At 51.3% G+C, this 16,772-nt stretch overlaps 1 protein-coding gene and 1 long non-coding RNA gene across 2 annotated transcripts in view; both read right to left on the bottom strand.

The window, feature by feature from the left end:
• The window catches only part of LOC103172594, a 15,282-nt gene extending 13,457 nt beyond the window's left edge, over positions 1–1,825 (bottom strand). Inside the window, exon 1 of the mRNA XM_042344759.1 lies at positions 1,822–1,825. Within this exon, the coding sequence (XP_042200693.1) occupies positions 1,822–1,825 (4 nt within the window). The remainder of the gene's footprint in view (positions 1–1,821) is intronic.
• Positions 1,826–4,351: 2,526 nt separating this feature from the next.
• On the bottom strand, positions 4,352–16,544 carry LOC103171731. Its single transcript, XR_006085847.1, has 4 exons — positions 16,384–16,544; positions 10,585–10,677; positions 6,588–6,619; positions 4,352–4,432 (listed from the first exon to the last, which is right to left on the bottom strand). It is a non-coding gene; the product is annotated as an uncharacterized LOC103171731 (long non-coding RNA).
• Positions 16,545–16,772: the final 228 nt, after the last annotated feature.

Here is a 16,772-nt window from a genome sequence, read left to right as displayed (position 1 = left end):
CACTCCCCCTCCTCTCCACACTCCTCCTCTCCCTCTCCCCCCCCTCCCACCCTCCTCCTCCCCCCCCACTCCTCCCTCCCTCTCCCCCCCACTCCCCTCTCTCCCCCACCCCCCTCTCCTCCTCCCCCTCTCTCCCCACACCTCTCCCTCTTCCCTCTCCCCCCACACTCCTCTCCTCCCCCTCCCCACTCCCTCTCCCCCTCTCTCTCTCCCCCCACTCCCCCTCTCTCTCTCCCCCCACTCCCCCCCTCTCTCTCCCCCACTCCCTCTCTCTCTCTCCCCCCACTCCCCCCTCTCTCTCTCCCCTACACTCCCCCCTCTCTCTCTCCCCCCCTCTCCTCCACACTCCTCCCTCTCCCGCACTCTGAGCCTCATCTCAGGGCAGCGACTGAGGCTCAGAAACCCTTCAACTCACTTCCCCTCAACTTCTCCCTCTCCCCTCTCTCTCTGATTTAAATGCTCGGTTATACTTCCTCTCTGGTCTCTCCCTCTCTCTTTCTATCCTTCTTTCTCTCTCTCTCTCTCTTTCTGTCTTTCTCTCTCTCTCTCTCTCTCTCCCCCTCTTCCTCTCTCTCTCTTCCTTTTTCTCTCCCTTTCTCTCTTCTTTTCTCTCCCTCTTCCTTTCTCTCTCTCTTCCTTTCTCTCTCTCTTCCTTTCCCTCTCTCTCTCCCTTTCTTTCTCTCTTTTCTCCCTTTCTCTTTCTCTCCCTTTCTCTCCCTTTCTCTTTCTCTCCCTCTCTCTCTCCCTTTCTCTCTCTTGGTCCGTCTGTATCGATGTATTTGGCTGACACTCTGTCTTGCACTTACACTTATGACAACATCTCTTTACCTCTCCCTCTCTCTTTACCTCCCTTTCCCTCTCTCTCAGGAAGTTAATGCAAATGAACTCTTGACATTTACTTGTGTTGCGCAATTCTCACAGAAACACCCCATCTGCCTTCCTCACCTCTCACCAATGCAAAGCCATGAGGCACTGTATCAAATGCAAAGATTATTAATTATTATTATTATTATGATACTTAGGACGTTTCAAAGTGCTTCACGGGTGAATCACGGCGGTGACTGTGTATTTTACAGGGGTTTTGCAATGAACCACAAAGCCAATGACACCAGGAGAGAGAAAGTGAGAGAGTGAGAGAGAGAGAAAGAGAGACAGAGAAATTGCCTCTTCTTTTCTTGAAAGTTTTGTGGGGTCTTTAATGTCCGTCTGAACGCAGGCCGGAAAAACTCTGTTTAACATCCCATCGGAAGGACGGCAACTCCCACAACTCCCTTCACGCAGAATCATTACTTTAACTACTGAATGTCGACCACACGTTAGACAGAGACACAATCGCTGACAACCAACAAACCAACAAATGCAAATGAGGTGAATAAAACAATTTGACTGAGAGTTCCTGCAAACTTGCTATCGTAGGAAAACATCCAATCTGGTGTGTGTCTGCATGCGTTCATGCGTATGTGCACACATATGTGTTTAAGTTTGGTATGTGTGTGCGCGAGTGGTGTATGTGTGTGTGTGGGTAGGTGCATGCATGCTGTGTGTGTGGTGTGCGTATGTGTGTACGTGTGTGTGTGTTTGCGTGTGTGTGCATTGTGTGTATGAGTGTGTGTGCATTGTGTGTATGTGTGTGTGTTTGCGTGTGTGCATTGTGTGTATGAGTGTGTAGTATGAATGTGTATGTGTAGTGTGTATGAGTGTGTATGTGTGTGTTTGCTTGGGTGTATGAGTGTGTGTGTTTGAGTGTGTGTGCAATGTGTGTATGTGTGGTGTGTATGAGTGCGTGTGCGCGTTCCTTGCTTTCTTCTCTCCAGCTCACACCCATTGCCCGCTGCCTCCCAAACCCTTCCGGGTATAACAGCAACTTGCATTTATACACATTCCCATCACACGGGGTAGTGTCTCAGAGCGCCTCACACTGGCGGAGCCTGGCACTGATCCTGGGTGAGATGGTGGGGCCGCGGTCGAAGAGGTAGGTCTTACCCCAAACGCCCCCTCACCCCCCCCCAGCTCCTAGTTTGTGTGTCCAGCCGACAGAGAGGCAGCTTGAGGTGCAGCCCTCGCCAGGCTCCACTGGCTCCCCATCACCCAACGGATCGACTTCAAGATCGTCTCACACTCGTTTTTACATCCCTTCATTCCCTCGCACCTCCCCACCGCACCGGCCTGTTCAACACCCACCCCCCCCACACCCCACACCCTCCACCACCCGCTCGCTGCCTCCGCTCGGCCGTGCTTTCAGCCACTGCGCCCCAAAGCTCTGGAACTCTCTCCCTCAATCCTTCCGCCTTACCCCTCTCTCCCTCCCTCCACACTTTCAAACCCCACCTGAAGACCTTACTCTTTGATGGTGGTCACGGTTACCTCCCGCCCCCTCCCTCCCTCTCTCCCCCCCAAGATACTCACGCGCGACTGCGCACGTGCGTATCTGTGTGTGTACTTGAGTGTGGTGCGTGTTTGTATTCATATGGTGTATGCGTGCGAGTCGGTAGGTGTGTGCATGCTTTGTGTGTGTCTGTGTGTGGGATATGGGTGTGTGTGTGCATCTGTGTGTATGAGTGTCTTGGTTTGTGTGTTTGCGTGGATACGTGCTGTGTGGGTATGGTGTGTGTGGTATGTGCATGAGCGTGTGTGTATGAGCGTGTGTGTATGGTGTGTGTATGTTCCTTGCTTTCTTCCCCCAGTTCACACCTGGGCTCGGGGTCAAACTCCACCAGTCATACGCTCCGGGACGCTGCCCTGCGTGAAGGGCGCTGTGTAAGCGCAAGTTGTTGTGGAGGAAAGGTTCTGTATGGATATGTATCATATTGTGCTCAGTCTAAAGCCTCGGAGCTGCTCACACCCCACGCCTTTGCACCCCCCCACCCTTCCCCACACCCCCCGCCCCCACACTCCACCACACACCCCCGTCAGTCAAACCTTTCGTTTGATTCATATCATTTTCAAGCCACGACTATTTGGGGGATTTGTCGGTCAGGTCCCAGGTGAGAGAGAGAGAGAGAGAGAGGGCCTGAGGGGGGGAACTCCCCTCTCTTTTTTCCGTTGGCTTTGTGGCTTCTTTAAGGTCCGTCTGAACCTGGACCGGAAATCTCGGTTTTGACGTCTCGCCCGAAGGACGGCAACTCGGACAACGCAGCACATCCCCCCACCCCAGTGCTGCCCTGGAGCACAGGCCAAGACCACAGCCGAGCTCACGTTCCCAAAGCGGGGCTTGAATCCACACAACTCCGAGGCCGAGAGGCGCTGCAGACTGAGTCAGGCTGCAGTATGTCAGCAAACACACCAGAGCCCCTTCACACAGGAAGGAATCAGCTTTTAGTTACTGAAGATCGACCCCCGTGTTAGACGGAGACACAATCCCCAACAAACAGCGAGCCGAACAAATGAAAATAATGTGGATAAAATAAACGAGTCGACTTGGCAATTTCTGGCAAACTTTTTACCCTAGAAAAACATCCAATCTGGTGTGCGGCGTGTCTGCGTTTGTCTGCGTTTGTCTGCGTGCGCGTGTGCATATTTGAGTGTGGTCTGTGTCTGTGTATGCGTGCGGTATATGCGTGTGATTGGTGTGTGTGTGTGTGCGTGTGTTTGTGGTGTGTATGAGTGTGTCTGTGTGTGGGATATGAGTGTGTGTGCATCTGTGTGTATGAATGTGTGTGTGCATGAGTGTCTGGGTTTGTGATGTGTGCATGTGTGTGGGTACGTGCTGTGTGGGTGTGATGTGCGTGTGTGTGTGGTGTGTGTATGAGTGTGTGTGTATGGTGTGTGTGTGCCTTGCTTTCTCCTCCCTAGTTCACACGTGTTGCCCCCTCTCTCCCTCCCTCCCTCCCTCTCCCCCCACCGGGGCTCGGGGTCAGACTGCGCCGCTGTCGTGCGCTCCGGGACGCTGCCCTGGGCGAAGGGCGCTGTGTAAGCGCAAGTTGTTGTTGTTGTTGTTGTGGAGATGTCCTCCCGACGGGGAAAGTGTCTGGGTTTGTGATACGTGTGTGTGCGCGTGTTTGTGTGTGTTTGCGTGGGTACATGCTGTTGGGTGTGTGTGTGTGTGTGTGTATGAGTGTGTATGGTGTGTGTGAGTGTTCCTTGCTTTCTTCTCCCTTGTTCACACCTGTTGTCCGCCCACCCCCCCTCCCGTATCGTATCGTGCTCAGTCCAACGCCTCGGAGCTGCTCACACCCCAGGCCTATGCCCCCCCCAGCAACCCCCCCAATACACCACCCCTCACCTACGCTCAGCTAACACAGGCCTGAAACATCCCTCCGCACCACTGTTGTAGGCTGCGGCTTCAGCCAATTCACTCCAGGCCTCTGTGATTATGGGGGGGGGGGGGGTGAGGGTATCACTCTGGCGCTGTTGCTGGCTCGGCAGCCTCAGGCTCACTCTCGTGTTCAGACTGCTCGTTCGGTTCATCTGCCTCCATCTCGAAGAAATTTAACTGGGGAATCGATCAACAAGAAGAGGGGACGTTACAGGCCGCGACTCGACCTAACTCCACAGCGGGAGCCCTCACCTCCCGAGCCAGAGGACCGGGTTCGATTCCCGGACAGGGAGTAAACCCTGGGCAAGTTTCCTGCCTCCACACACACACGCCCACACACACGCACACACGCCCACACACACACACGCACACACGCCCACACACACACACACACACACGCACACACGCCCACACACACACACGCCCACACATGCACACACGCACACACGCCCACACACACACACACACACACGCCCACACACGCACACGCCCACACACACACGCACACACACACACACGCCCACACACACACACACACACGCCCACACACACACACACGCCCACACACACACACGCACACACGCCCACACACACACGCGCACACACACACACACGCCCACATACACACGCACACATGCCCACACGCACACACGCCCACACACACACACACGCCCACACACACACACCCACACACACACACACACACGCCCCTGTTTTAACTAGCAATAAGTAGGAACTTCCAGACGTCTCAAAGCACTTCACAGAATAGACCGTAAAGTGAATTGACTATATATTTGTGGGCGAAACACGGCAGGCAATTGAAGTGATCAAATTATTATTTTTTTGAAGGGATTATTATCCCCGGAAAGCGATCCGCCAACCGACTAAACAACCAGGTTATCCACTTACTGCTGGGTAAACAGAAGCGCACTTGTGTGTGTGTGTATGTGTATGTGTGTGAGGAGTGAGGAGACTTGCCCAAGGTTTCGCACGGCCCTGGAGTCGAACCCAGGTCCTCTGGCTTGCGAGGAGAGGGTTCTAACCACTGAGCCACAGGCCTCCACTGTCACCCTGGAGCCAGTTCATCTCCGAAGAGACCCCACTTATACCCCCACAAGGAGGATTGTCATGACTTGGTTGTTGTCAGCAAAAAAAATCCCATTGACGCAGAGGCTTAAGAGGACATCCCAAGGCGCTGGACAGTCAGGGATTTGCACCCGAGCTGAGAGTTGGGATCAGGAGTGGGGGGTGGAGGATGGGGGGGAGGGTGTGTGGTGTGGGGGTGGAAGACAACTGAAAATGCTGTCGAAGAGGAGGGTCTTGAGACCTGCCTTGAAGGAGGTGAGGGAGAGGGCGAAGTGGAGGGACTGTGGGATGGAGTTCCAGAGGGCAGAACGTGAAGGGAATTATTTGGGGAATTCCACCTTCTTTCCTGTCTTCAGATCACACCTGAAGAAATTCCTCTTCTACCTCCCACCTTAAGTGTAAGCTTCTTACATCTAATAACACTCATGGTGGATCGCTTTCTGGGGGGGGGTTCCAAAAAATGTGGTCACTCAATCCACACTTTCACCCACAAAATACACAGTCACGACATTCAAGGGTATATCCTGTGAAGTGCTTTGAGACGTATCGAAGATGTGATAAGGCGCTGTGTCAATTGCAAGGATTATTATTATTATTATTATTGTTAGGAGAGGTCAGGAGAAATCTGCTGCTTGGGGTAGAGTTGGCTGGATTAACCTGTATTTGTGAAGCCTGTTGTTTTGTTGCTATCAACAACCAGGAGTTGTGCAACTCAGGGATTTGCACCCGAGCTGAGGGTTGGGATCAGGAGGGGGGGTGGAGGGCAGGGAGGTGGGGGGGGAAAGACGACTGAAAGCACGGTCGAAGAGGAGGGTCTTGAGACGTGCCTTGAAGGAGGCGAGGGAGGGAGCGAGGTGGAGGGACTGGGACTGTGGGATGGAGTTCGGGCGGGGTGGGGGGGGGGCGGTGCAGAGAGGCTGATGGTGGGGAGGCAGGGCAAAGTGTGAGGGGAATTTTCACACAGCAATGTCTCCCAACCGGCCGTGGCTCATTTTATTTGGGGGAGTGTTGGCCAATACACCAGGAGAGAGAGAGAAAAACCCTCTTCTCATTTCGACTAGTGCCACGGGAGATCTTTAACGACCACCTTGAAGAACAGGTAGAGACAGACGGGAGTGAGGTTTAACGTCTCATCCCAAGGACGGCGCCTTGAACCATGCAACAACCGCCACCCCCCACCCCCCCCACCGCTGGCCTGGAGCGTAGGCCTAGACTGTGAGCTGCAATCATTAAAGGCCGTAATTACCTTACTTCTTTGTAAGTATCTTGATACGTTTCCTACAAAGAAAGGGACAAGAAATAATCAGAACGAACTATAAGACCAACCCGTCCGCTCTCTCCGTCCTGCAGGCACTCGCCTGCTTCATCACCCCGCCTCCCCCTCGCTCTCCCCCCTCGCCCTCGCCCTCCCCACCCCACCATCGACAGTCAGGCCTTCAGCTTTTCTGCCCCCCATCCTCCGGAACTCCGTCCCACAGCCTGGCCCCCCACCCCCCTCGCCTCCTTCAAGACCCGTCTCAAAACCTTCCTCTTCAACCGTGCCTTCAGCCTCCCTCCTAAGCGAGACACCTGAGTTCAATTCCCGGCAGAGGGCAAAACCTTGAGCAAGTTTCCTTATTCCACACACCTAATAATAATCCCTCCAAAACAAACAATAATAAATTGGTCATTTTCAATCCAGGACTGTTTGTGGGACATTGTTGTGCGCAATTGGCTGCTGCGTTTCGCCCACAAATATACAGTCAATTCACTTTACAGTCTATTCTGTGAAGCGCTTTGAGACATCGAGAAGACATGAAAAGCGCTATATCAAATGCAAGAATTATTATTGTTATAATAAAAATAATAATCCTTGTGTTTGATACAGCGCCTTAAGTGGGCGACACATTTAATGGTATGGTTTGAGGGGAAGCATTTAATGGTTTGAGGTTAAACCGGGGAGCGAGAGGTGGGAGGTCGACGAGGAGGGTCTTCAGGTGTGATCTGGCAAACCAAACACCCCGATTTCAAGAGGGAAGAATACCAGGTCGGTTTTCTTTACCCAGAGGGTTATTAACGACTGGAACAGGGTTAACAGTAAGTGTGTAAAGCCCAGGACACTAGGCCTTGTTTAAAGAGAAGGTTGTTATTGTGATGTTTGGAGAGTTGGGGCGAGAAGGGGGATTACCCCGATATAATGACGTGATCTCCTGTGTGAGTCAGAACCGAAGTTGCACAAATCTTGGGCTGACGGCAACAAAACAACAGGCCTCAGAAACACAGGTTAATCCAGTCAGCTCCCCCAAGGAGCAGCTTTCTCCTGGCCTCTCCCAACCACAACAATCATATTAATAATAATAATAAGCCTTGCATTTGATACAGCGCCTTATCAACAACAACAACAACAAGATTAAATGTGTATAGCGCCTTTCACGTCAGGAGGACATCCCAAGGCGCTGGACAGTGACAACATTTCAAACCCGAGCTGGGATCAGTGCGGGGGAGGGAGGTGAGGGGGAGGCCAATGGCATGGTCAAAAAGGAGGGTCTTAGGCGGGACTTGAAGGAGGCTAAAGAGGGGGTGAGGCGGAGTGATTGGGGGATGGAATTCCAGAGGTTGGGGGCAAAGTGGCTGAAGGCTCTCCCGCCAATGGTGGAGCGGGTGGGTCGGGGGAAGTGGAGCAGCCAGAGCCAGCTGAGCGGAGGGAGCGGGCGGGTTGGTAGGGGGTTAGGAGGTCACAGAGGTCGGGTGGGGTGAGGCCATGGAGGGCTTTGTATGTGAGGACCAGAATTTTGAACTGGATTCTCTGAATGATAGGGAACCAATGTAGTCGGGTGAGAGTGGGGGAGATGGGGTCACGGAGTTTGGTGCGGGAGAGGACACGGGCGGCAGAGTTCTGGATTATCTGCAGCCTGTGGAGGGAGGAGTTGGGAAGGCCGAGCATTTGCCCTGGAGGTGATGAAGGTATGAACAAGAGTTTCAGTGGCCTGAGGGGTGAGGTATGGTGGAGTCGGGCGATGTTGCGGAAGTGAGGGAAGGTAAGTGCTTCACAGAATATACTGTAAAGTGAATTGACTGTGTATTTGTGGGCAAAATGTTTAACAGTACGGTTTGAGGGGAAGCCGGGGAGGGAGAGGTGGGAAGTCGAAGAGGAGGGTCTTCAGGTGTGATCTGAAGACAGGAAAGAAGGGGGAATGAGACAGGGAGATAATCTGGCGAGCCAAACACCCCGATTTCAAGAGGTCGGTTTTCTTTACCCAGAGGGTTATTAACGACTGGAGCAGAGTTAACAGTAAGTGTGTAAAGCCCAGGACACGAGGCCTTGTTTAAAGAGAAGGTTGTTACTGTGATGGTTGGAGAGTTGGGGGCAAGAGGAGAAAAGCTTATCTGGAGATCACGTTGATATAATGATGTGATTCCCCTGTTTGAGTCAGAACAGAAGTTGCACAACTCCTGATTGTTGATAGCAACAAAACAGGCTTCACAAATACAGGTTAATCCAGCCAACTCTACCCCAAGCAGCAGATTTCTCCTGGCCTCTCCTAACAATAATAATAATAATAATAATCCTTGCAATTGACACAGCGCCTTATCACGTCTTCAATACGTCTCAAAGCACTTCACAGGATATACCATCGAGTGTAGGGACTGTGTATTTTGTGGGCTAAACGCGCAGCAGTGTGGATTGAGTGACCACATTTTTTTGAACCCACCCCCCAGAAAGCGATCCACCATGAGTGTTATTAGATGTAAGAAGCTTACACTTAAGGTGGGAGGTAGAAGAGGAATTTCTTCAGGTGTGATCTGAAGACAGGAAAGAAGGTGGAATTCCCCAAATAATTCCCTTCACGCTCTGCCCTCTGGAACTCCATCCCACAGTCCCTCCACTTCGCCCTCTCCCTCACCTCCTTCAAGGCACCTCTCAAGACCCTCCTCTTCAACCCCGTTTTCAATTGTCTTCCATCCACCCCACCAAACATCCCCCCTTCACCCTCCACCCCCACTCCTGATCCCAACCCTCAGCTCGGGTGCAAATCCCTGACGCCTTGGAAAATCCTCTTAAGCCGCTGCGTCAAAAGGATTTTTGTTGCTGATAACAACCAAGTCATGACAATCCTCCTTGTGGGGTCTCTTCGGAGCTTAACTGGCTCCAGGGTGACAGTGGAGGCCTGTGGCTTTAGAGCCCGCACCTTGCAAGCCAGAGGACCTGGGTTTTATTCCTGGGCCGGGCGAAACCAAGTTTCCTTCCTTGGTGGTGCTTCACCTCGCTGAGCCGGTCTGGAACCTTGATGTCGTTTGACCTCAGCTGTCGTTTCTACCCCACATCTGCGCCATGTCCCGCTCTGCCTTCCCCCATCTCCGCAACCTCGCCCGGCTCCGACACTGTCTCACACCATAGGCCTCCGAGACCCTCATACACATCTTCATTACCTCGAGACTCGACTACGCAAATTCCCTGCTGGTCGGCCTCTCCAACTCCTCCCTCCACAGGCTGCAGATCATCCAGAACTCTGCAGCCCGTGTCCTCTCCCACACCAAACTCTGTGACCCCATCACCCCCATCCTCGCCCGACTCCATCACACAGAGGATACAGTTCAAGATTCTGGTCCTCACCTTCGAAGCCCTCCATGGCCTTGCTCCCTACCCCCATCACCTCTCCGACCTCCTAACCCCCTACCATCCTGTTCGCTTCCTCCGCTCAGCGGCTCTGGCCTGCTTCACGCCCCCCGCCACTCTGCCCCCACCCTCTGGAACTCCATTCTGCAGTCCCTCAGTGTCACGCCCTCCCTCGCTACCTTCAAGACCCACCTCAAGACCCTCCTCTTTGACCGTGCTTCGATCTCCCTGCTTCACCCCCTGCCCTCCCCTGACAATTGGCTGCCGCGTTTCGCCCCCAAAAAACACAGTCACTTCACTTTACAGTATATTCTGAGGCGTATAGAGTAAGGAAACTTGCCTATGGCTTTATCCCATCCGGTAACCGAACCCCAGGTCTTCTCACTTATGAGGCGAGTGCTTTAACCCAGGACTCCACTAATTATAAATAATTCCAATTACGAATAATAATTATTATTATTAAAATCCATAACTTTAAAGAAAATGGAAGATAACAATTAAAACAGTAATAATCCTTGCACTTGATACAGCGCCTTATCACGTCGTTGAGACGTCTCAAAGCGCTTCACAGAATATACTGTAAAGTGAAATGAATATTTTGCGGGTGAAACGCGAAAGAGATATTTTAGTCCGCAGATATACTCACTGTACACCTGGATAATCGCACCAAACCCGACTGGTATGATCAGAGCTCCTGCCAGCTTATAAATCACTGGCCATTCGGCTTTACAGCCGTCCTCTGAAAGACAATAAATTAGCGATGAGATTTACATTTTAATATAAAACTTAAATCAGACCCGTAACTGCAACTCATGCTGGTATTGCTGGAGTCCTGTAGCTCAGTGGTTAGACCCCTCGCCTCATAAGCCAGAGGACCTGGGTTTGATTCCCGGGACGGGCGAAACGTTGGGTAAGTTTCCTTACTCCTTGCTCCACGCTTCTGTTTACCCGGCAGTGAGCAGGAACCCGGTTGTTAGTCGATTGGCGGATCGCTTTTCTGGGGGTAATAATTCCTTCCCCCCAAATGTAAATTAAAAAATAATAATAAACTGGTCACTAAATTCACTAAATGGGTCAATCAATCCACGACTGTTTGTGGCAATTGGGCTGCTGTGTTTCGCCCACAAAACATACAGTCAATTCACTTTACAGTATATTCTGTGAAACCACTTTGAGACATCTCGAAGACGTGATAAGGCACTAAACCACATGCGTGGATTATCATCACAGAATCATAGAATAATACAGCACAGAAGGCCAAAACATTTTTCCTCACTTCCCATCTGTTTCTTTTAACAATTATTTTAAATCGGTGTCCTCAGGTTACCGACCCACCCGCCAGTGGGAATAGTTTCTCCCTGTTCACCCTATCGAATTCCCTCATAAGTTTGAAAACGCCTATTAAGTCTCCTCCTAACCTTCTCTGCTTCAAGGAGAGTAGTGCCAGCTTCTCCAGCCTCTGCTCACAACTGAAGTCCCCCATTCCTGGCACCATCCTGCTCAATCTCCTTTGCACTCTCTCCAATGGCTTGATATCCTTCCTAAAGTGTGGGGCCCAGAACTGAACACAGTCTCTCGCTGAGGCCTAACCAGTGTTTTATAAAGTTCATAGAATACTTTTGTATTCTATCCCCCTATTTATAAATAGTAACCTGATATCCTGTCTGCTTTTTTAACAGTTGTTGGGTGATATTATATGTCAAGTACCAATTGAGCTGTGATACCTCTGTGGTCACATACAAGAATAACATGTTTACATGCCTAAAGGCGTGAATCTGATGGTGTAGATGTATTCAACAACAACAAGATTACATGTGTATAGCGCCTTTCACGTAGGGAGGACGTCCCAAGGCGCTGGACAGTGTACAGCATTTCATACCCGAGCTGGGGTCAGGGGGGCGGAAGGGGGGTGGCGGATGGCATAATTTTGAGACGGGACTTGAAGGAGGCTAAGGAGGGGGTGAGGCGGAGTGATTGGGGGATGGAATTCCAGAGGTTGGGGGCAGAGTGGCTGAAGCCTCTCCCGCCAATGGTGGGGCGGGTGGGTCGGGGGACGTGGAGCAGCCAGAGCCGACTGAGCGGAGGGAGCGGGCGGGTTGGTAGGGGGTTAAGAGGTCACAGAGATAGGGTGGGGCGAGGCCATGGAGGGCTTTGTAGGTGAGGACCAGGATCTTGAACTGAATCCTCTGAAGGACAGGAGCCAATAGACAGCTGAGGGTGGAGGCAGAAAGATAGAGGTGGGTGTCATCCGCATACATGTGGGAGTTGACCCCATGTCATGTATTTAAGTGGAAGCTAAACCTCTGGTGGAGAATGAACACTGGAACCTGCTGGTTATGCTGAGTCGGGCTGACACACAGCTTTGACATCCACATGAACAGGCACAGATGGGATCTCGGTTTAACATTTCCCTTCGATGTTGCAGTTGCTCTCCACGTCCCACCCCACACGCCCCCAGCACAGCACTGGAGCCACGGCCTAGACTGTGAGGTCTGACGTAATCCTTGCCTTTGCCGTTGTGCCTTATCACGCTGTCAAGACGTTTTTGTTTTTGTCATCGTTGTCTCAAAGCCCTGCACAGAATCTATTGTAACACCAATTGACAGTGTGTTTTGCAGGCGAAACAAAAACAACAACAAAATGACATTTATAGAGCACCTTTCACGTCGGGAGGACGTCCCAAAGCGGTGAACAGTCAGGTCTCGGGGCCCGAGCATGGGGGGAGGGTGGTGTAGGGGTGAGGGAAGGCAGAGGGTTGGGAGGGAGACCAAAGGCACGGTCGAAGAGAAGGGTCTTGAGACCGGCCTTGAAGGAGGCAAGGGAGGAAGCGAGGCAAAGGGACCGTGGGATGGAGTTCCAGAGTGTGGGGGTAGAGAGGCTGAAAGCCCGGCCACCGATGGTAGGGCGGGTTGGGCGGGGGACATGGAGCAGGCTGCTGAACGGAGGGAGCGGGCAGGTTGGTAGGGAGTCAACAGGTCAGGAGAGGTAGGAGAGGACAAGGCCATGATTGGCCTTAAAGGTGAGGACGAGGATCTTGAAATGCGGCAGCCAATTGCGCACAGCGGAAAAGCGATCCGCCAATCGACTAACCGCGTTCCTCTTTGCTGTTGGGTCCACAGAGGTGAGCGTGTGGAGTAAGGAAAGTTGCCTAAAGTTTTGCCCGGCTCAGGATTCGAGCCCAGGTCCTCTCGCTTGGCTAGTCAAGAGCAAAAAACCTCACAAACCTTGAGCCCACAGAGTGTGAATCAGAGGCAGGATTTGATACCAACTGAGAATAAGGGGCACTGATAAAGGAAATGGTTGGAGGGAAAGTTCCCTGAATGCTGTGGGGGATACTTACTGCTGGGCTCAAAGTTCTTTATGATCAACATAATCGTGATGATGAGAGCTACGTGCACAAACATGGCGATTACGATAGGCATCCCTGTGAACGCAACAAAACACACCATCATTCGGCTGATATCTGATCGTTCAAGGCCACTGCCAACCCATAAGATATCAAAATAATAATAATAATCCTTGCATTTGATGCAGCACCTTATCACGTCTTCGAGACGTCTCAAAGCGCTTCACAGGATACGCGTTAAATGGCATCGACTGTGTGCTTTGTGGGCGAAACGCGGCAGGCATTTGCGCACAGACAGTCGTGGATTGAAGTGACCGATTTCTTATTACTTTTTTTTGAAGGAGTTATTCCCCCCGGGAAAAGCAATCCACCAGTCGACTAACAACCGGGTTCCTACTCGCTGCTGGGCAAACAGAGGCACGCGGAGTAAGGAGACTTGCCCAGGAATTGAACCCAGGTCTTCTCACTTGCGAGGAAAGTGCTGTAACCACTGAGCTACAGGACGCCACAAAGTCCTACAAAACTGTCTCAAGGACAGTGTGTTTGTGTGTGTGAGGCACGAACACCCCATGAGGTGTTCACGTGAACCCGGCATGATTTTGACCGGGTGATCTAATGTCCGCACCATGATTGGATGAACATTGGTATAAGAGGTCCGATAACTTTGTGTACGGGGCCGTCCCGGGTCGCGGAGACAAGGATACGGGAGATGGAGCCATCCCGGGTCGCGGAGACAAGGATACGGGAGATGGACCGTCCCGGGCTGCGGAGACAAGGATAAGAGAGATGGAGCCGTCTCGGGCTGCAAAGACAAGGGTACGGAGATGGAAGACTGAGAGCTGGAAACACTAAGACTGAGGATATCAGATGGAAGATTGAAAGCTGTAAGCAAGAAGACTGAAAACATGAAGAATCAAACTTGTGTGCTGTAAAGACACAGTGTTGAACTCTTGAACTCGAGATATCTATAGTGGTGTTATTCTTTATAAGATCTGTTGATTGTATCGGCCTTTGGTCTGACCCATCGGGATATTGGGGAATAACGAACAAATTATAATAAAACAGTCTGATATCTGGTTAGAGGAATTAGCGTTATTTCCTTGCAGATTTGGCTGATTTTATTTTCTAACAGTTTTGGCGTAGTCGGCAGGATTCCCCAGTAAACAGTTTTGGCGTAGTCGGCAGGATTCCCCAGTAAACAGACAAGGGAGGTACAATCAAGCCTTGACGAACGTTTAATGATGTTGCATGTCTGATTGTTTTTAAAGCTGAATATTTGACTATATTACCTAGGAAGTTTGTGATTGTCTCCTTGTCAGGCATTTGAGTACGCTGGCGATCGCACCAGGCATTTAAGTGCGCTGATGTGCGTGTGAACGACATTCGAATATGTTGATATATCGTGTGTCGATGTGGAAATTGCGTAAGTGATGGAGTAACTTTCGGGCGTTCGAACAGTCAGTGGGAAATCCCCTATTACCTCCGGGTAAGGAGAGGGACTGGGACCGACAGTAATTGTGGCTGTGGTCACTGGAAATAACCTGTTGGTTACGACTGAGCTGTGAAACTTGAGAGAAAGCTCAGTAAGAGAGTTTGCCTCCTGGAAGTACCATCCTCCCTCCCAGGTTGTGTGACCTTGTACTATTTTTCTGATTTTATATTATATTCTTTTTGTAGTTTTGTGATACCTCATGTTCATTCGGTATCAAGGTGGGGACTGTTAGAATTTACACTTTTTGTATAATGTTGGAATCATAATAGATGTTGCGAACGGGTTAACTTTTAAGTTAAGTGTGTTGTGGGCAGCTGGACTGAAACTCCCTACACGTACACGAGAGAACGGACTGTCTCAAGGACAGTGTGTTTGTGTGTGTGAGGCACGTACACCCCATGAGGTGTTCACGTGAACCCGGCATGATTTCGACGGTGCGGTGATCTAATGTCCGCACCATGATTGGATGAGAGTATAAGAGTTGTATAAGAGTTCCGATAACTTTGTGTACGGGGCCGTCCCGGGTCGTGGAGACAAGGATACGGGAGATGGGGCCATCCCGGGCTGCGGAGACAAGGATAAGAAAGATGGAGCCGTCCCGGGCTGCGAAGACAAGGGTACGGGAGATGGAAGACTGAGAACTAGAAACACTAAGACTGAGGATATCAGATGGAAGATTGAAAGCTGTAAGCAAGAAGACTGAAAGCATGAAGAATCAAACTTGTGTGCTGGAAAGACAGTCTTGAACTCTTGAACTTGTGATATCTATAGTGGTGTTATTCTTTATAAGATCTGTTGATTGTACCGGCCTTTGGTCTGACCCATCGGGATATTGGGGAATAACGAACGAATTATAATAAAACAGTCTCATATCTGGTTAGAGGAATTAGCGTTATTTCCTTGCAGATTTGGCTGATTTTATTTTCTAACAAGTTTAATGTCTCACCTGAAGATGGGGCCTTTGACAACGCAGGGCTCCCTCTGCACTGCACTGGAGCGTCAGCCTCGACTATGAGCTCCGTGTCTCTGATGTGGGGGAATCGGACCCACAAGCTTGTGTGTCAGAGCGCTGCTGACTGAGCCAGGCTGCCACACTGTTTATCTTTTATACCTCGGAGCTGTGAACAATGGATGTAGTGCTCCACGTTCCCCCTGCCTACCTGCTCCACACCAACGGTCAAATTTTCAGCCTCTCTGCCTCCACCCACCCTCCCTCGTACCCCTCCCTTTCCTCCTTCAAGGTCCGGCTCAAGACTTTCTTCTTTGACCGCACCTTAAAGCCACCTTACCCTTACCACCAACCCCCCCTTACCCTCCACCCCTCTCGATTAAGCCCCCAGCTCGGGTGCAAACCCTTTACTCTCCAGCGCCTTGGGACGTCCTCCCGACGTGAAAGGCGCTGTGTAAATATCATTTGTTTTTGTGGTTGTGGTGCCAGCCCAGCCAAGGAGGTGGGCAGAGGGAATGTGGCACGAGAGGTGCCAGGGCATGAAACCATGTGCGAAGGATCTGGAAATTGATCTGCCCTGTGACAGGGAATCAGTGGGACAAGCCGTTTAGCTTCTCAAGGAAGGTTAAAAAAAAGTAGGAAAGAAATCGATACTTACAAGTACTCGACCACAGTCGATGACACAGCTCACAAAACTGCCCAATAATTACCCCCAGGGGCATGAAGATTAAAACGAGGGCAGCTATTAGAAGACCCACTGATTCGGTAGTCCAGTCTGCAGGTAGAAAGGATCTGGTGAAATCATGGAGAGAGAATCCTAGCGGTGTTAGCTGACTATTTGAGCACTGTGTTGAAACAGTTCCAGGCAGTATTAATAGCAGCGGAGTTCTTAGAGCACTCAGCCTCGCAAGCGAGAGAGGACCTGGGTTCGATTCCCAGGCGGGACGAAACCTTGGACAAGTTTCCTCACTCTACACGCACGCCTCGCAGTAAGTAGGAACCCGGTTAGTCGGTTGGCGGATCGCTTTCCGGGGGTAAAATAAGCCG

This window comes from Callorhinchus milii, unplaced genomic scaffold (genome assembly GCF_018977255.1).
Source record: "Callorhinchus milii isolate IMCB2004 unplaced genomic scaffold, IMCB_Cmil_1.0 Scaffold30, whole genome shotgun sequence".
NCBI lineage: Eukaryota > Metazoa > Chordata > Chondrichthyes > Chimaeriformes > Callorhinchidae > Callorhinchus > Callorhinchus milii.
The sequence above is the reverse complement of the archived record's forward strand: the minus strand, read 5'-3'. Positions and strand labels throughout refer to the sequence as shown.